The sequence below is a fragment of the Portunus trituberculatus genome, chromosome 21 (genome assembly GCF_017591435.1).
Source record: "Portunus trituberculatus isolate SZX2019 chromosome 21, ASM1759143v1, whole genome shotgun sequence".
NCBI lineage: Eukaryota > Metazoa > Arthropoda > Malacostraca > Decapoda > Portunidae > Portunus > Portunus trituberculatus.
The window spans coordinates 3,197,270-3,218,856 of NC_059275.1; the positions used below are offsets into that span (position 1 = coordinate 3,197,270).

Sequence of the window (21,587 nt, forward strand, 5' to 3'; positions counted from 1 at the left end):
GAAAATAAGTTTATGGAAAGTTTTCAGGATAACTATTTAGTGCAGATGGTAGATAAACCTACTAGGGGGAGGAAGGTTTTAGACATAGTACTAACAAATATTGAGCATTGTTTAAAGGAAGTTGAGGTAGGAGAGACTTTAGCAAACAGTGACCATCATATAATTAGATTTATCATTAATTCCAGTAGGGATAATATAGTGAATAAGACTAGAGTCCCAAACTATCAGAAAGGCAATTATGGTAGGTTACGTCAGTTATTAGGAGAGGTAAACTGGGAAGATAGTTTTGGAAATAAAACTGCACAGGAGATGTGGGATATTTTTAAGGTTGTAGTAAAGGGTATAGTGATGCAGTGTATCCCTTACAAAGATATAAGGCAGAGAAACAGGAAGCCATTATGGTGGACTCACGAGATAAGTAGACAGATCAGAGAGAAGAAGAGGGCATATAGAGAGTTGCAGAAAAGTGGAGATGTAGATTTGATTAGGTTCTTACCTAATCTCGCGAGGGAACCCTGCATGGCTAGCACGCCAGCCCTAGAAACAGATACTAAGGGGAGCATGGCAATAAGAAAGGGCTAGAAAGTGTGCTAATTGCCAAAAACAAATGTCAGGATCAGTTTTCACAGAAGTCAAAGAGAAAGTCACCCAAGAAGATAGACAGACCCTTCTTAAAGCTGTCAAGAGAGTCTGATTCAGCCAGATTGTTAGGAAGGGAGTTCCAAGCTTTCACCACTCTGACAGAGAAGAATCTGTGTCTAGCATGACGATGACTATGAGGAACAAGGATTTTGTAGCAATGACCTCTCGTGCCAATAGAGGGGGCTAAGGTGAACAGGTTGGTAGGAGAGATTGGGGAGAGATTATGAAAAATCTTTCAACATTTAATTAAGTCTGCACGTAGCAGCCTCCCTTTGACAGAGTATAAATTCAAATCTGCAAGACACTTAGCATAAGGCTTGTTTTCAAAACCTTGAATCCTTTTTGTCCACTGTTGCTGAACTGATTCAAGCAGTTTTAAGTCAGTACTATAGCCCGTATTCCAGACGGTAGATCCAAACTCCAGAAGTGGGCGAATATGAGAAAAGAGGAGGGTAACCATAAACTGAGGGGAGTGGCATAGTGTTGATTTTAGTAGATTATTGGACAAACCTGCTGCTTTAGAAACAACTGACCGAATGTGATCATGGAACCTCAGGATTGAATCAACTATAATGCCAAGGTCAACAACACTGGAATTTAAGTGAAGGGGTTTGTTATTTATATGATAAGAAGAATATGGACCCAGATCAATGGTATCATGGAGGTGGGCACCAAAGCTTATGACTTTAGTCTTGGCAGCATTGACTCTTAAATCCCAGGATTCAGCAACTGTTATGAGGGTGGCAATGTCTCTTTGAACAGCTGATATATCAATCAATGCAGAGGACACGTTTTGAGAACGGATAAGAAAATATAGTTTTAGATCATCAGCAAATATTTTCACATTTGATTTTAAGTAAGCAGATATATAGTTAATATATATTAGAAAAAGAAGAGGCCCCAGCACAGAGCCTTAGGGGACACCACTGGTGACCGGATAAGAGGAACTACAGGAGCCCGCTACTACGACCTGCATAGATCTGTTAGTAAGGAAAGATTTAATCTAAGTCAGGACCTTACTCTCTACACCAATACACTGAAGTTTGTTAAAGAGTATTTGATGGTTCACAGTATCGAATGCTTTAGCAAAGTAAAAAAGAATTAGATCAACCATTTGCCATTATCTATCCAGTAAGTAATATCATTGTTAGTTAGCAACAGCTGGTCTTCAACAGACCTCCCTGACCGAAACCCAAATTGATTAGGACTAAGTATAGAATTGACGTCCAGATATTCAAACAGCTTAGAAGTAATGATCTTCTCCAAGGTTTTGCATGGTGTGGAGGTCAGACTTATTGACCTGTAATTAAGGGGATCACATTTTTTTCCTTTCTTAAAAATGGGTACAACGTGTGAATTTAGCCAGGCTAGTGGAATCCTCCTGATTGTAATGACTTTTTAAAGAGGAGATACAGAGGGTAGGCCAGGGTGCTGGAACACTTCTTAAGCAGTGCCGGGTGAATAGAGTCAGGCCCCATAGCTGAGGTAGGATTAATACTGTTCAAGGCCTTCGTAACGTCTAACATGGTTAACTGAATTTCCTGGAAGGTTCCTACATAAGACTGGTGAGGAGATTGAGGTAGACCAGATGGAGTAGTGAACACTGAAGCAAAAGCTGAACCCAATATACTGGCCATTTCTTTTGAGTTGGATGTAAAGCCATCAGGACCAGAAAGAGGCCCAACTGAAGGGCAACCTACTTTCCTACTCCGTATATATGAGTAGAATGGTTTGGGATTGGTAGAAAAGTTAGAAAGAATTTGGTTCTCATAAGCAATTTGTCTTTGAGTGGCATAATTTCTGTAATTGAAGTTAATGTCAAGAAAAACATGAAGGGCATCAGAAGCAATTTGTGAGTTTCTACCATGAAGTGCTCTCAACTCTTTGTAGTTATTCCAGGCTTGACTCCTAGAGGTAATGAGATCTTTAGGAGGTTTATGTTCCCAAGGCTTATGGGAAAAATTGTTACTTTTATTTGTGCGACAAATAGGGGCATAAAATTTGCCTAAGGAAGAGATTATGGTTAGAAAACTATTATATGCTTCATTAATAGACAAGTCTGTAAACTCAAGGTCCCAATCAATTGAGGAAAGATACTCATTTATTTTCTTAAAGTTAGCTTTGGGCCAAAAACATGAAGAAGAATGTTCCCGAGTAGGATGACCATTAAACTGAAAAACGTAGCAGCAAAGGATTGCACAATGATCACAGTTAGGAAAGGTGGAAGCACATTAGTGGACAGCACTCGATCCAATTCAGAAGTGAGGAAAAGATCTAAGGTGTTATTTGCCTTAATATTAGTAGGTTCCTCAATCCACTGAGTAAGTCCCAGAGATGCAAAACAATCAAGAAAAAGTGAGTCAGTAGATGAAGGGTAGGTATGAGTAACACGGCCAAACATCCAGGTAAGTGAAGGAAGGTTGAAGTCACCAATTAAAATAGTTTCTTTGCCCAAGCAAAAACTTTGAAGAAAGTTGACTAACATAATATTATCTTGAAGAGAATAAGAAGGAGACCTGTACAGACAGGTCAGGGATGATTTGAGTAAGGTTATAAAAAAGTAAAAGGCAGGCAGAGATAAACCTAGCTAGAGCTGGGAGTAAAAATCCCAAAAAATTATAGTTATTACAAGGTCAGTGGTAAAAGAAATAAAGATAGGATTGGACCACTCAGAAAAGATGGTGTAGTAGTGGATCAAAATGAAGACATAGTAGAATTATTAAATTAACAATTTTCTTCAGTATTTACTAGGGAAAGAATAGGAAATCCTGTTACAAACAGTGCGACAAGTAGTTTAAGAGCTTTAGAAAATATTGATATAAAACCGGGAATTATTAGGAAATTTATTCTTGAACTAGACGATAGGAAAGCTAGTGGTCCTGATGAGCTACATGCCAGAGTACTTAGGGAGGGTGTAGACAGTATTTCTGAAGCATTTAAGTTAATCTTTGAAAGATCACTTAGGTTTGCTGAGATACCTCAGGACTGGAAGTTAGCTAATGTTACTCCAATATTTAAAAAAGGTAGGAAGGATGATGCGAATAATTATAGACTGATCAGTTTAATTAGTATAGTATGTAAGATACTAGAGAAAATCATTAAGGGTAGTATTTGGGAGCATTTAAATGAAATTAGATTAATTAGAGATACCCAACATGGCTTTAGATCAGGGAAGTCCTGTCGTACAAATTTGCCCGATATCTTAGAATATATTGCCAAGGAGTTAGATGATGGAAATAGCATAGATGTTATATATCTAGATTTTGGCAAGGCGTTTGATAAGGTACCGCATAGGAGGCTAGTGTACAAATTGAGACTACATGGGATAGGGGGTAGGTTAGTTGATTGGATTAGTGAATGGCTTTCTGATAGGAAACAGAGAGTAGTATTAAATGGGGCAATGTCTGGGTGGAAGGAAGTGGTTAGTGGGGTACCCCAAGGACCAGTGCTAGGACCTCTTCTTTTCTCGGTGTACATTAACGATATAGATGTAGGAATTAGTAGCAAAGTATCAAAGTTTGCAGATGATACTAAGATAGCATGTGCAGTACAGGGTGAAAAGGACAATTACAGAATACAACGAGACCTGGACAGGCTGATAGCATGGGCAGACAGGTGGCAGATGGAGTTTGATTCTAAAAAGTGTCAGGTTATGCATTTAGGTAAAGACAACACAAACTTTAGCTATGAGATGGAGGGATGTTGGCTAGAGGCAGTAGAGGAGGGAAAGGATTTAGGAATAGTGATAGACAGGACTATGAAATTTTCAAAGCAATGTTTAGAAGCAAGAAATAGGGCAAATAGGATCCCGGGTTTTATAAATAGAAATGTTAGTTATAAAAGTAAGGAAGTGGTGCATAGCTTATATAATTCCTATGTTAGGCCCCATTTAGAGTATTGCATACAGGCCTATTCACCCCATTATAGGCAGGATATCAACATGCTAGAAGCAGTTCAGAGAAGAGCAACTAGGATGATACCAGCATTAAAGCGCCTGGAGTATAGAGATAGATTAAAGGAATTAATCATGTTTTCATTTGAGAGGAGATGTATAAGAGGAGATATGATAGAGTTATTTAAAATGTTCTCAGATACAAACTACATAGATGTGAGATCTTAGAGGAGGGAAGTAGGACTAGAAATCATGGCAGGAAGATTAGAAAGCAAGGCTGCAGGTTAGATATAAGAAAATATTTCTTTAGTCATAGGGTGGTAGACTTCTGGAATGCATTGCCAGAGAGGGTTGTAAATAGCACTAGTTTGACAATGTTTAAAAACAGAGTAGATAAGCACTTAAATTTACTAGATTTATAATTATGTATAGTGCTGCATGATAGTTTTTATAAGAAATTTACTATAGTTAAACAAGACATGATCCCCATGTATGGGGATCACAGATTGTAGAGGAATTTGCTGCAGGACTTAGCCCTGTTAATGGGCCAAATATTTAGAATTAGTATATAATGTATTGTGTACTTGTAAGTGTATCTTTAAGTACTGATGACGAGGTCGCTGTGCGACTGATACAGGATAACCTAGATGGGCCCTGGTGGCCCTTTGTTATCCTATTATTTATGTTATGTTATGTTATGTTGATTACTATAGGTTAGGTTAGGCATTAATTTTTACTCGTAGTCCTTGTCAGTAAGCCATGACACGATATATTGTGGTTGTATACTCACCATGCTTTATGTTTATGAAGTTGTTTTCATGGTGTCAGCTATTATTGATCATATTGATGTTTTTGAAAATAAAAAGTTTGTGCCAGAAACAGAGTTAGATCAGATTAGTTTAAGTTACATTAAGATTGTTTTGGTTTACTTGGTGAGGAAAACCAAAATAGATAAAATTTTATATTTCTTGAGAATGTCAAAGGAGGCAAGCGGCCATATTTGGCAAAGGAAGTCCTTTCTTTATAAATTTTTGCCATTTAGGTTAGGTTAACATAGCTTTAATTAGGTTATGATCAAGGAGATGGACACTCTTACAACAAGAACAGTAGGGTCACATGCTTGTCAATATTTATCGACGTTTTACCTTTCTTTTTCTCTCTCTCCCGGAAGTTTCTGGAAGTTGATATATATATATATATATATATATATATATATATATATATATATATATATATATATATATATATATATATATATATATATATGTGTGTGTGTGTGTGTGTGTGATTAAAAAGGTCCATCAAGGTGTCAGTTCGTAAAGAAAATGTAAAAAGGTTTAGTCAAAAATTTTTAAAAGTTGGGTTTTGATAAAATTAGATATAGTTTTGATTTTATTGGAGATCACGTGATTTTGGCCGGAAATTGAAATTAGAAAAGAAAATTAGTGATATGAAATGGAAATGTTCACAGATTAATTCCAAATTCATTTGCATGTACTAACTAAAGTTAAGCAAATTTTATGGTAATATAACAAAGATTCTGCATCATATGTGGCAAAAAAAAAAAGAAGCTAATTGATCATCTATATTGCCTTTGAAAATGATCCTAATGATAAAGGTGAATCATAACATGAGCCATTATCTGAGGTAGATGTGTCCAGTCAGTGTATGTACCAGGAGGCAATGTAGGGTCAGGAAAACCAGTTGTTATTTCCAGCATAAGTGTGAGTGAGGTGTGTGTGCCCGTAGGTGTGGCAGGACGCAGTACAACAACAGCCATCTACCTACGGCTTGGAGAGGCACACCGGGGAGCATGAACTGAGAGGCGCGGGGTTGGAGGGGTACTGTGAGGCTGCTGTTACTTCTACCAACTCTTATACTGATACATTAACGATGAATAGAAAAGTAAGTTTGTCAGTTATTGCATATATGTAAGTTATATTATATTATTACCATGTAACCTTCTCTGCAGACCATTTCTGTGGATCATCTGTACCTTTAGTAAAGCAGATACACATTGAGACATGTTCTCTCTCTCTCTCTCTCTCTCTCTCTCTCTCTCTCTCTCTCTCTCTCTCTCTCTCTCTCTCTCTCTCTCTCTCTCTCTCTCTCTCTCTCTCTCTCTCTCTCTCTCTCTCTCACACACACACACACACACACACACACACACACACACACACACACACACACACACACACACACACACACACACACACACACACACACACACACACTATTACTAAAATCACAAGCAGCAACAGAAGAAATATTATATAGAACAACAAAACTTAGAGAAACAGAAGGCTGCAAAGATATCTATATAAAGAAAAATAGAAATGAGGAAGAAAGGAAGAGATACAATGAACTGGCAGCAGCAGTAAGGGAAAAGAATAATGAAAGGTCAGAAGAGGAGAAGAAGGCATATTTTTGGAGAATTCTAGGAGACAGGATAAGGAAATGGTATATAAACGAGAAGAAAGAGAAAAAAGTGGAACAAGTTTAACTAAAAATGATGAAGGCAAAAGACTAAAAATGATGGATACAAACACAGACGGGGTTTTATCAAGTAAATTAGAATTAAGAGATTACATAAGAAAAGAAAATCCAGATATTGTATGCCTGGCTGAAACAAAACTAAATGAGGCAATCATAATAGATTTGGATAATAGGTATGATGTATGGAGAAGAGACAGAGTGGGTAAAGGAGGAGGAGTCATGATAATGTTGAGGAAGGAGATAGTGATCAACCAAGTGGAATGTGGGGAAGGAAAAGCAGAAGTATTTTATATTAAGATGCATATTAATAAAAAAGAGTTAACAATCATTGTAACATATGTGCCACCAAAAACAAATTCATGGACCAATCAAGATTATAAAGACATGATAGATGGCACAATAAGGAGTCTAACGAGAATCGCTAAAGAAAGGAAAAAAGTGATATTAGTTGGAGATTTCAACTGTAAAGAAGTGGACTGGGAAAATTATGAAAGTGGTATGGGGGAAGAAGCCTGGGGAGAAAGATTCTTGAACCTAATGATAGACAATATGATGGACCAGAGAGTAAAGGAATGCACAAGATTCAGAGGAAACGACGAGCCGGCAAGATTGGACCTAGTTTTTACAAGGGGTATACAAATGAATGACGATATAAGATATAAGTGCCCATTGGGAAAGAGTGACCATGCAATATTAGAAATAGATATAGAAGAAGGAAAGGAAGATAGAGACGATTCATACAAAGGAGACCGATTAAATTACAGAAAGGCTGATATTGAGAATCTCAAGAACTATTTTAAAAATGTAGACTGGGAGGAGATGGAAAACTCAGAGACAATGCAAGACAAATATAACTTATTTTTGGAAATATACAAAACAGGAGTCAGGGAATATGTCCCAAAATATAGACCAAAAGAAGAAGGAAAGAAAGATTGGTTTAATGCAAGGTGTGCCAAGGCAAAGGAGAAAAGAGATGGAGCATGGAAAAGGTGGAGGAGAAATAGGAATCCAACAAACAAGGAAAACTTCAAGGCAGCGAGAAATGAATATGTTAAGGTGAGGAAGGAAGAGGAAAAGAACTTCGAAAAAGATATTGTCGAAAAATGTAAGGAACAACCAAAATTGTTCTATAGATTCATAAATGGAAAAATTAGGCAAAAAGAAACAATAGAAAGGTTAAAAGGAGAGAACGGGATGGTGGAAGACCCAAAAACTATGGCAGAACTATTAAATAAAAAATTCCAGGAGGTCTTTACTAAAGAATCCAAATTTGAGAGGCCACAGGGTAATAGAGACAATCTATATGAAAGAGATTAAAGTAACCAAGCTTGAAATAAAAGAGTTATTGAAGGAACTGGATGAAGAGAAGGCAATGGGACCGGATGAAGTCTCAGGCAGAATACTGAAAGAATGTAGGGAAGAACTAACAAGTCCTATATACAACATCATGAAATGCTCAATAGAAAATGGAACAGTGCCAGTAGAATGGAAAAGAGCTGAGGTGGTTCCCATATATAAGAGCGGAAGGAAAGAAGAACCTTTAGATTACAGACCGGTATCACTAACTAGTGTAATATGTGTGAAAGAATAATAAAGAAACAATGGATCGAGTTCCTTGAAGACAACAAATTAATATCAAATAGCCAATTTGGTTTTAGAAAAGGACGGTCTTGTGTAACTAATTTATTGAGTTTCTATTCTAGAATAGTTGATAGAGTACAAGAGAGAGAGGGATGGGTTGACTGCATCTATTTGGATTTAAAAAAGGCGTTTGACAAAGTTCCACACGCAAGATTACTGTGGAAGTTAGAGGAGAAGGGTGGCTTAAAAGGAAGCACATTGAGATGGATAGAAAATTATTTGAATGGGAGAGAAATAAGGACGGTAGTTAAAGATATGAAGTCCAAGTGGAGAGCAGTAGAAAGCGGAGTGCCACAGGGGTCAGTATTGGCACCAATACTTTTCCTCATTTATATTAACGACATGCCAGAAGGAGTGAACAGCTACATAAATCTGTTTGCAGATGATACGAAACTGTGCAGAGTTATAAAGCAAAAGGAGGATTGTGAAATACTGCAAGAAGACCTAAATAAGATCTTGGAATGGAGTAAGAAGTGGGAAATGGAATTTAATGTGAACAAAAGCCATGTCATGGAAATGGGAAAGAGTGAAAGACGACCTGTGGGAATCTATAAGATGGGAGATGGAGTAGAACTGGAGAAAGTAAAAAAGGAAAAGGACTTAGGAGTGACGATGGAAGAAAACAATCAACCAGTTAGCCATATTGATAGAATCTTTAGAGAAACATATAATTTGCTGAGGAATATTAGAGTAGCATTTCACTACATGGACAAAGAAATGATGAAGAAATTGATAAATACTATAATAAGACCCAGATTGGAATATGCAGGAGTAGTGTGGACCCCTCATAAAAAGAAACACATAAGGAAATTGGAGAGGCTACAAAAAATGGCTACAAGAATGGTCCCAGAACTTGAAGGGATGACATATGAGGAGAGACTAAAGGCTATGGATCTACCAACCTTGGAACAAAGAAGGAGAGAGGACCTGATACAAGTCTATAAATTGATCAACGGAATGGACCAAGTGGATAATGAGAAACTGATCCTGAGAGAAGAATATGACACCTGAAGCACAAGATCGCATAGTAAAAAGCTGAGAAAGGGAAGATGTCTGAGAGATATTAAAAATATAGTTTCCAGAGATGTATTGAGACGTGGAACAGTTTAGATGAAGAAGTAGTGTCTGCAACGAGTGTGCACACTTTTAAAGTAAGATTGGATAAGTGTAGATATGGAGACGGGGCCACACGAGCATAAAACCCAGGCCCTGTAAAACTACAACTAGGTAAATACACACACACACACACACACACACACACACACACACACACACACACACACACACACACACACACACACACACACACACACACACACACACATGCGGATGATACGAAACTGTGCAGAGTTATAAAGCAAAAGGAGGATTGTGAAATACTGCAAGAAGACCTAAATAAGATCTGGGAATGGAGTAAGAAGTGGGAAATGGAATTCAATGTGAACAAAAGCCATGTCATGGAAATGGGAAAGAGTGAAAGACGACCTGTGGGAATCTATAAGATGGGAGATGGTGTAGAACTGGAGAAAGTCAAAAGGAAAAGGACTTAGGAGTGACGATGGAAGAAAACAATCAACCAGTAAGCCATATTGATAGAATTTTTAGAGAAACATATAATTTGCTGAGGAATATTGGAGTAGCATTTCACTACATGGACAAAGAAATGATGAAGAAATTGATAAATACTATAATAAGACCTAGATTGGAATATCCAGGAGTAGTGTGGACCCCTCATAAAAAGAAACACATAAGAAAATTGGAGAGGCTACAAAAAATGGCTACAAAAATGGTCCCAGAACTTGAAGGGCTGACATATGAGGAGAGACTAAAGGCTATGGATCTACCCACCTTGGAACAAAGAAGGGAGAGAGGAGACCTGATACAAGTCTATAAATTGATCAACGGAATGGACCAAGTGGATAATGAGAAACTGATCTTGAGAGAAGAATATGACACCAAGTACAAGATCGCATAGTAAAAAGCTGAGAAAGGGAAGATGTCTGAGAGATATTAAAAAATATAGTTTCCCGCAGAGATGTATTGAGACGTGGAACAGTTTAGATGAAGAAGTAGTGTCTGCAAAGAGTGTGCACACTTTTAAAGTAAGATTGGATAAGTGTAGATATGGAGACGAGGCCACACGAGCATAAAGCCCAGGCCCTGTAAAACTACAACTAGGTAAATACACACACACACACACACACACACTCACGTTCTTGAATCATCGGAGTTTTCCACCATTTGGCTACAACTTCAGTCATTGTCTAACTAGATTTATTTATGTTGTATACATAAAGAAAAGATGAATAAATGAATGCTACATTTTCTTTTTAGAAGCGATGGGCCCCCAGATACAGATCTTATTATGATGACAGTTATGAAAAGCTTCGAAGACAGTTTCCAGTCTCCAGTGGCTCAGAACACCGAGCCATAGGTGAGTGCTGCTGTTGCTGCTTCTTGTCTAGTGTGCATGAATGATTTGTGTACACCTTTTTTTTGTTTATGTTTACAGTGCATGTATGTATTTATATTACATTTTTGCTCATAGTAGTGTTCTGAAGAATGGTATAAAATGTAATTGATAACTAATATGTGTATTTGTATTTAGCTCTCTCTCTCTCTCTCTCTCTCTCTCTCTCTCTCTCTCTCTCTCTCTCTCTCTCTCTCTCTCTCTCTCTCTCTCTCTCTCTCTCTCTCTCTCTCTCTCTCTCTCTCTCTCTCTCTCTCTCTCTCTCTTCCAAGTTTGCTTACCCATCCATCTCAGTCCCACTGCCCACACCATTCATTCGTGCTCCCATCCATACGCATAGATCTGCATGTTTCAATATCCCTGCCTTACCTCTACCCTTACCATCCTTGTAACCAGAGTGCCCCTATGTCTCTTAATATTAGCTAGAACATTGATTATTTTTCATATGAAATATCTTCCTTAGTAGTAAAGAAATTATGTAATCCAAGATGAAATTTTGAAGTGTAATTGTTTATATTTTTATGCAATACTGGTATTATATAAATCTTAAGTAATTTTGTTCAGGTTTAAGTTGATGTACAGTGATTTTAATACTTCAGTAGCAATACTTGCCAGAATTCTGCTCTAATAATTAAAGCCTGAAGCAAATGCATACAGCCCTAGTGGATCACACAGTGAGTTCAATGAGGGTGGTGGACAGAGAGTGATGTGGGTGAATGTGAAGGTAAGAGTTGTGTGCCATGTCTTGGCTACTCTTTGTTCTGGGGGAGACAACTCTAGTGTATGTTGTGTATATATGTACTGTATGTATAATTAGTTTGCTTCATTTGGCTTGATATACACCTGCATATTTTGCAGAGGGTCCACAAGCACCACCAGCTCACCTGAAGCTGAAGTTAGATGAAGACTGGGACCATGACACAACCTCAGTAAGAAATATAGAGTGCAAGTACAGTGATGGCTGGTGCAGCACTGTGGAGACTTGACATATTGGCTCTTTCACTATTAATTGCATGTTAACACTTTTCATGAAACATGACTGTTGTATTTCATTGACATCAGTAAAGCACAGTATCTATTTAGTTAAGAATCAACATTATTGGCAAACATTGAGTTAAGACTGTTATTTGTTGGTTTTGGATAAGTTTACTCACCTTACTTTGTAATAATTTGTCATTAGCAGGGAAGGGATCCTATACCCACGAGACCTAGGTTTGGACTCAAGATGCTGCAGAAGATGGGCTGGTCCCCAGGAGAGGGGCTAGGCAAGAACAAGGAAGGGACCCTTGAACCTCTTGTTCCCGATGGTAAGCTTGATTGTTTCAGAGAAAACTTCTTTGTGTGTGTGTGTGTGTGTGTGTGTGTGTGTGTGTGTGTGTGTGTGTGTGTGTGTGTGTGTGTATGTATATTTATCTAGTTGTATTTACCTAGTTGTAGTTTTACAGGGCCTGGGCTTTATGCTTGTGTGGCTCCGTCTCCATATCTACACTTATCGAATCTTACTTTAAAAGTATGCACACTCTTTGCAGACACTACTTCTTCATTTAAACTGTTCCACGTCTCAATACATCTTTGCGGGAAACTATATTTTTTAACATCTCTCAGACATCTTCCTTTTCTCAGCTTTTTACTATGCGATCTTGTGCTTCGAATGTCATATTCTTCTCTCAGGATCAGTTTCTCATTATCCACTTGGTCCATTCCGCTGATCAATTTATAAACTTGTATCAGATCTCCTCTCTCCCTTCTTTGTTCCAGGGTTGGTAGATCCATAGCCTTTAGTCTCTCCTCATATGTCATCCCTTCAAATTGTGTGTGTGTGTGTGTGTGTGTGTGTGTGTGTGTGTGTGTGTGTGGGTATTTTACCTAGTTGTATTTACCTAGTTATATATTACAAGGTTCAAGCAGGGCTCATAGTGACCTGTCTCCATATCTACTTTTATCCAACTTTTCTTTAAATTTATGCTCACTTTTTGCTTCTACAATCTCTTCACTCAAGCTGTTCCAGATGTCCACTGTCCTATGTAGAAAACCAAACTTTTTAGTGTTTCTCAAACACTGACTTTTCATGATTTTCTTAGAGTGTCCTCTTGTTTGTCATCTCCATCCTAAGTCAGTGATACAGGTCTTGTCTATATATCTTTTCCATATGATTTAGTATTTTATACATCATTATTAGATCTTCTCTCTCTTGTCTATCCTTCAAAGTTGGTAGTTCCATTTTCTTCAGTCTTGCTTCATAGGGAAGATCCTTTATGGCACCATCTTTGTAGCAGTCCTTTGGATTTTTTCTAGTGCCCTGATGTCCTTCTGCCTGTATGGTGACCACACCACTGGTGCATATTCTAGTCTAGGTCTTATCATAGTGGTTATGATCTTTTTCATTATACTCTTATCCATGTAATTGAATACCATCCTGATACTTGTTAGTGTCTTGTATGTTGAAGCAAGTGTGTGTGTGTGTGTGTGTGTGTGTGTGTGTGTGTGTGTGTGTGTGTGTGTGTGTATTTACCTAGTTGTAGTTATACAGGGCCTGGGCTTTATGCTCGTGTGGCCCCGTCTCCATATCAACACTTATCCAATTTTTCTTTAAAATTATGTACACTCTTTGCTGACACCACTTCCTCACTCAAACAATTCCAAGTCTCAACACGTCTTTGCGGGAAACAAAGTTTTTTAACATCTCTCAGACATCTTCCCTTCCTCAGTTTCTTACAATGCGATCTTGTGCTTCTAATGTCATATTCTTCTCTCAGTATTAGTTTCTCATTATCCACTTGATCCATTCCGTTAATAAATTTATAAACTTGTATCAGATCCCCTCTCTCTCTCTTCTCTGCTCCAGGGTTGGTAGATCCATAGCTTTTGGCCTCTCCATATGTCATCCCTTCAAATTCTGGAACCATTCTTGTAGCCATTTTTTGTAGTCTCTCCAATTTCCTTATGTGTTTCTTTTTATAAGGGGTCCACACTACTCCTGCATATTCCAATCTGGGTCTTATTAAAGTACTTATCAATTTCTTCATCATTTCTTTGTCCATGTGGTGAAATGCTACTCCAATATTCCTTAGCAAATTATATGTTTCTCTAAAAATTCTATCAATATGGCTTACTGGTTGATTGTTTTCTTCCATCGTCACTCCTAAGTCCTTTTCCTTTTTTACTTTCTCCAGTTCTACTCCATCTCCCATCTTATAGATTCCCACGGGTTGTCTTTCACTCTTTCCCATTTCCATGACATGGCTTTTGTTCACATTGAATTCCATTTCCCACTTTTTGCTCCATTCCCATATCTTATTTAGGTCTTCTTGCAGTATTTCCCAATCCTCTTTTTGCTTTATAACTCTGCACAGTTTCATATCATCTGCAAACAGATTTAAGTAGCTGTTCACTCCTTCTGGCATGTCATTAATATAAATGAGGAAAAGCATTGGTGCCAATACTGACCCTTTGTGGCACTCCGCTTTCTACTGCTCTCCACTTGGACTTCATATCTTTAACTACCGTCCTTATTTCTCTCCCCCTCAAATAATTTTCTATCCATCTCAATGTGCTTCCTTTTAAGCCACCCTTCTCCTCTAACTTCCATAGTAATCTTGCATGTGGCACTTTGTCAAACGCCTTTTTAAATCCAAATAAATACAGTCAACCCATCCTCTCTCTCTTGTACTCTATCAACTATTCTAGAATAGAAACTCAGTAAATTAGTTACACAAGACCGTCTTTTCTAAAACCAAATTGGCTATTTGATATTAATTTGTTGTCTTCAAGGAACTTGATCCATTGTTTCTTTATTATTCTTTCACACATCTTGCATATTACACTAGTTAGTGATACCGGTCTGTAATTTAAAGGTTCTTCCTTCCTTCCACTCTTATATGGGAACCACCTCAGCTCTTTTCCATTCTACTGGTACTGTTCCATTTTCTATTGAGCATTTTATGATGTTGTATATAGGACTTGTTAGTTCTTCCCTACATTCTTTCAGTATTCTGCCTGAGACTTCATCTGGTCCCATTGCCTTGTCTTCATCCAGTTCCTTCATTAATTCTTTTATTTCAAGCTTGGTTACTTTAATCTCTTTCATATAGACTGTCTCTCTATTACCCTGTGGCCTTTCAAATTTGGATTCCTTAGTGAAGACCTCCTGGAATTTATTATTTAATAGTTCTGCCATAGTTTTTGGATCTTCCACCATCCCGTTCTCTCCTTTTAACCTTTCTATTGTTTCTCTTGTCTAATTTTTCCATTTATGAATCTATAGAACAATTTTGATTGCTCCTTACATTTTTCGACAATGTCCTTTTCAAAGTTCTTTTCCTCTTCCTTCCTCACCTTAACATATTCATCTCTCGCTGCCTTGAAGTTTTCCTTATTTGTTGGATTTCTATTTCTCCTCCATCTTTTCCATGCTCCATCTCTTTTCTCCTTTGCCCTAGCACACCTTGCATTAAACCAATCTTTCTTTCCTTCTTCTTTAGGTCTATATTTTGGGACATATTCCCTGACTCCTGTTTTATATATTTCCAAAAATAAGTTATATTTCTCTTGCATCGTCTCTGAGTTTTCCATCTCCTCCCAGTTTAGATTTTAAAATAGTTCTTGAGATTCTCAATATCAGCCTTTCTGTAATTTAATCGGTCTCCTTTGTATGAATCGTTTCTATCTTCCTTTCCCTCTTCTATATCTATTTCTAATATTACATGGTCACTCTTTCCCAATGGGCACTTATATCTTATATCATCATTCATTTGTATAGCTCTTGTAAAAATTAGGTCCAATCTCGCTCGTCGTTTCCTCTGAATCTTGTGCATTCCTTTACTCTCTGGTCCATCATATTGTCTATCATTAGGTTTAGAATCTTTCTCCCAGGCTTCTTCCCCATACCACTTTCATAATTTTCCCAGTCCACTTCTTTACAGTTGAAATCTCCTACTAATATAACTTTTTTCCTTTCTTTAACGATTCTCATTAGACTCCTTATTGTGTCATCTATCATGTCTTTATATTCTTGATTGGTCCATGAATTTGTTTTGGTGGCACATATGTTACAATGATTGTTAACTCTTTTTTATTGATATGCATCTTAACATACAATACTTCTGCTTTTCCTTCCCACATTCCACTTGGTTTATCACTATCTCCTTCCTTAACATTATCATGACTCCTCCTCCTCCTTTACCCACTCTGTCTCTTCTCCATACATTATACCTATTATCCAAGACTATTTTGATTTCCTCATTTAGTTTTGTTTCATCCAGGCATACAATATCTGGATTTTTTCTTTATGTAATCTCTTAATTCTATGTTTGTATACATCATTTTTAGTCTCTTGCCTTTATCATTTTTAGTTAAACTTGTTCCACTTTTTTCTCTTCCTTCTCGTTTATGTACCATTTCATTATCCTGTCTCCTAGAATTCTCCAAAAAAATGTCTTTTTTTCCTCTTCTGACCTTTCATTATTTTTTTCCCTTACTGCTGCTGCCAGTTCATTGTATCTCTTCCTTTCCTCCTCATTTCTATTTTTCTTTATATAGATATCCTTGCAGCCTTCTCTTTCTCTAAGTTTCTTCTGTTGCTGCTTGTGATTTTAGTAATATTTTAATTGGTCTCGTTTTTCCTTCTTGATATGGTCCCATTCTATTTATTTCTTCTACTTCCTCTTCCAAGTTCTGCCTATCTTCGTCGTTTAGATTCTTCAGTAGGTCTTTGACTGATTTCATTTCTTCTTTTTCTCTTTTTGGTCTATACTTTATATTATTTTCTTTTATTCCAAATACGACTACACTCTTCTTTTTTTCTGCAATTTCTCTAACTAGATTTTCTTTTGTCTTGAGGACTCCTATCATTTTGTTTGTCATATTTTCTTCTTTTTCTTTAAGTTGTTCTTGAATCACCTCCTGAAAATCGGCCTTATCTTTCTTATCTTGGACTCTCCATGCTTGTACTTCTTTTTTAATCACGTTCTGTACTCTTTCCTCTTCCTTGTTTACTAGATCTTTCAGCTTCTCCTTTTCTTTCTCGGCTTTACCGAGTCCTTCTTCCATCTGCTTTTTGTAGTTAGCTACTTCCTTTTTTAGTTCTTCGTTTTCAGCTCTTAGCCTAGCTTCGTTTTCTTCCACTTTTCTTATCCTTTCTCTCAGTCTTATAAACTCCTTTTCCTGTTCTTCATTCTCTTTCATTTCCATCTTCTCCTTTATCAGTTTATCTAGTTTACATTCAATATTGAACACTGTCTTAAGTAGTGACGTAGTCGTCGTATCAAACCCTTCGAATACGCGTTCTCCCTCACCAACATAGTCATCATCAGCCCCTTCTCTATTCTCATGTCTGCATTTGGATGGAATCTCTTTTTCACTCATTATTCCTTAATAATTGATTTCATGAAGAAAAAAAAAAAAATAAGTCCACACTACCTGCCCAGGCCACTGTAAATACTATACAACAGGTATGTAGTGAAGATCAGCTGATCGTCGGAACTGCGCCAGTGCGTCCGCCCTCAACCGTGTCTCTCGTGTGTGTGTGTGTATTTACCTAGTTGTATTTACCTAGTTGTAGTTTTACAGGGCCTGGGCTTTATGCTCGTGTGGTCCCGTCTCCATATCTACACTTATCCAATTTTTCTTTAAAACTATGTACACTCTTTGCTGACACCACTTCCTCACTCAAACTGTTCCAAGTCTCAACACATCTTTGCGGGAAACTAAATTTTTAACATCTCTCAGACATCGTCCTTTCCTTAGTTTCTTACTATGCGATCTTGTGCTTCTAAAGTCATATTCTTCTCTCAGGATCAGTTTCTCATTATCCACTTCATCCATTCCGTTAATCAATTTATAAACTTGTATCAGATCCCCTCTCTCTCTTCTCTGCTCCAAAGTTGGTAGATCCATAGCCTTTAGTCTCTCCTCATATGTCATCCCTTTAAATTCTGGAACCATTCTTGTAGCCATTTTTTGTAGTCTCTAATTTTCTTATGTGTTTCTTTTTATGGGGAGTCCACACAACTGCATATTCCAATCTAGGTCTTATTTTAGTACTTATCATCAATTTTTTCATCATTTCCTTTTCTATATAGTGAAATGCTACTCCAATATTCCTTAGCAAATTATACGTCTCTCTGAAAATTCTATCAATATGGCTTACCGGTTGATTATTTTCTTCCATTGTCACTCCCAAGTCCTTTTCCTTTTTTACTTTTTCTAGTTCTACTCCATCTCCCATCTTATAGATTCCCACTGGTCATCTTTCACTTTTTCCCATTTCCATGACATGGCTTTTGTCCACATTGAATTCCATCTCCCATTTTTTGCTCCATTTCCAGATCTTGTTTAAGTCTTCCTGTAGTATTTCACAATCCTCTTTTGTTTAATGACTCTGCACAGTTTCGCATCGTCCACAAACAGATTTATGTAGCTGTTCACTCCTCTGGCATGTCATTTATATATACGAGAAAAAGTATTGGTGCCAATACTGACCCCTGTGGCACTCCGCTGTCTACTGTTCTCCACTTGGACTTCATATCTTTAACTATCGTCCTTATTTCTCTCCCCCTTAAGTAATTCTTCATCCATCTCAATGTGCTTCCTTTTAAGCCACCCTTCTCCTCTAACTTCCATAGTAATCTTTCATGTGGCACTTTATCAAATGCCTTTTTTAGATCTAAATAAATACAGTCAACCCATCCCTCTCTCTCTTGTACTTTATCAACTATTCTAGAGTAGAAACTCAATAAATTTGTTACACATGACCGACCTTTTCTAAAACCAAATTGGCTATTTGATAATATTTTGTTGTCTTCAAGAAACTCAATCCATTGCTTCTTTATTACTTTTTCACACATCTTGCATATTACACTAGTTAGTGATACCGGTCTGTAATTTAAAGGTTCTTCCTTCCTTCCGCTCTTATATATGGGAACCACCTCAGCTCTTTTCCACTCCACTGGCACTGTTCCATTTTCAATTGAGCATTTTATGATGTTGTATATTGGACTTGCTAGTTCTTCCCTACATTCTTTCAATATTCTGCCTGAGACTTCATCCGGTCCCATTGCCTTTTCCTCATCTAGTTCCGTCATCAACTTTTTTATTTCAAGCTTGGTTACTTTAATCTCTTTCATATAGACAGTCTCTCTATTACCCTGTGGTCTTTCAAATTTGGATTCCTTAGTAAAGATCTCATGAAATTTACTATTTAACAGTTCTGCCATGCTTTTTGGGTCTTCCACCATTCCGTTTTCTCCTTTTAACCTTTCTATTGTTTCTTTTTGTCTTATTTTTCCATTTTTGAATCTGTAGAACAATTTTGGTTGTTTCTTGTGTGTGTGTGTGTGTGTGTGTGTGTGTGTGTGTGTGTGTGTGTGTGTGTGCACAAAGTGGTAATAAGAAGATACCTTTTGATTGGAATTGCATTTCTTTTCTCATTATGGAGTTGAATCATGTATTAGGTATTCTTTGCTTTTTGGAAGTCATTAGTATATCACCAAATATTTTTGTGAAAATTGATTTTTCAAACTTGTGTGAATGATATGGTACTCATGTTGAATATTATTACTGATACCTTGAGAGTTCAGAGAAACTTTTCCTTTCTTGCAGGCTTGTTCTATAGTCAACCAGAGCAACTTCCCAAGAAGCAGCCTGTGTCTCTAGTAGAGGACTTATCAGGTAAATAGAATGATAAGATCATATGCAGTACTTAGTGACTCTACTGTGGAAGGGAACACCAGATGCTGCAGGGATGCCTGTGGAGCAAAAATAGGACAGCATATGATGTGGTGAATGGGGAGCGCTTGTGGACATATACTTGGAGACCAGGCCTTGAGGGTCTCATGATCTGCTGAGAAGAGGCTTAAGCCACAGTCACAGATGGGCCAACCCCTGCTTAACGAACAGATTACGTTCCTAAAAAAATGTTCTTTGTGTGATTTTTTTTTGAGTGAACTGATTATAACAAGTTTGATCCCTGACTTGAGCTTCCATCGAGAGTAAACAAAGCGAGAGTGCATCGCAGTACAGGTAACTTGATTTACGATAGATATGTTCCAAGAGGCATCGCATAAAAGAGGCATTCGCTTAAAACAAACTTGTAATTCTCATAAGAAACAATAGATAATAGGGGGGATGCGGGATGTGGTCCAAAAAAATTTGTACAAAATACTCTATTTATTTGGCTAAATTAATATGTTTTTATTATTTACCATTCTAAATACTAGAAGTGTATTTTAAGTAAAGGGAAAAGCAAGAAATAATAAGAGAAAGCAAAAAATAATAAGAGAAAACAACAAAATAAAGAATACGTAAACAACACTCGCTGCGTCACTGCCTTCACCACTCGCACCACAGTCAGTCACCATCTTCCTCTGAGCTTTTCCACTTTATCAAAAATAACCTCATAGTATAAAAGTAAACACTAGTAAAAAAATAAACGTAGGACGCCAATGTCTTCATCCCTCACAAGCACTCGCCGTCGCTGTCCACCTCTTGAGTCAAGGACGCATCTACCTGCACTTCCTTTGGTTCCACCACTTCGTTTTGGGGCCATCTTGGTGAATTATAGGCAGATTGAAGAGATTGCATCTTTATTCAGTGCTGGCAGGCTGTAGATGAGGTACGGGAAGAGAAAGGAGCAGCGAAGCTCCCACCTATCGGCCAGCTGCAGAACTCTCTGGCACGCAGTTTGAAATTGTGTCTGGCGCTCAGTTTGAAAATGCGGTTGGGCCAAATCGCGTATAAGCAAACCGATTGCTTAAATTTAATTGTAATATTTTTTGGTTGCGTATTAACAAAAACGCGTAAATTAAACATGTGTAAATCAAGAGTTACCTGTACAGTAAAAGGTTTAATGAAAGTAAAAATTATGAAGTTAAACATATAAGTAGTTTAAATTAAGACTAAGTCATTATAATGTACACTAATGTATGTATGCAAGTAACCTTATAATGTTGATGGTCTTAAATTAATGAAGGGAGGGAGACTGGAGTGGGAAAAATGCTAACCAGCAGCCTGTGGAATGTAAACAAAGGGCGCATCATTGTACTGCATACAAAACTTATGTACCACATTTCCACAAGGCTTTCCATTTTATTGATTGCAGAGTCACAAGTTCAGGTGGTTCTTTTAGCTTGCAAGGAAGATACGGTCTCACCAGCTTTCTTAATAGAGTCTGCTGACTTGAAAATAGTAGAGACAGTAGATGGAGTCAAGCCATGGTGGCGAGCAATGCTATTAGTTTTCTTGCCTCTCTCGTGTCTGTGAATAATATCCAGCTTCACTTTGAGAGTAAGAGACTTCCTTTTCTTCTTAGCAACGCTAGGCGACATTACAGGGGTGGTTGCAGGGCGTTTTGGTGACATGTTGAGCGAGTGGGGAGTGAGTGGTGCACGTTTTGTCCATGAGAGGCGCTGGTGTATTCAGAAGCCTGTCAGCATGCGTTATACGGCAGGG

General features: G+C 37.5%; 1 protein-coding gene across 10 annotated transcripts in view; it reads left to right on the plus strand.

Moving 5' to 3' along the window:
- The window catches only part of LOC123506942 (serine/arginine repetitive matrix protein 2-like), an 84,256-nt gene that overhangs the window by 58,752 nt on the left and 3,917 nt on the right, over window positions 1-21,587 (plus strand). For 8 of the 10 annotated variants that reach the window (XM_045259371.1, XM_045259378.1, XM_045259376.1 and 5 more), the window contains exons 17-21: window positions 6,284-6,439; window positions 11,006-11,105; window positions 12,000-12,070; window positions 12,322-12,448; window positions 19,740-19,808. In XM_045259371.1, coding sequence (XP_045115306.1) covers window positions 6,284-6,439; window positions 11,006-11,105; window positions 12,000-12,070; window positions 12,322-12,448; window positions 19,740-19,808 — 523 coding nt within the window. Of the gene's footprint in view, window positions 1-6,283; window positions 6,444-11,005; window positions 11,106-11,999; window positions 12,077-12,321; window positions 12,449-19,739; window positions 19,809-21,587 lie in introns of those variants that run through there. The other 2 variants (XM_045259375.1, XR_006675554.1) reach the window with 2 other exon arrangements.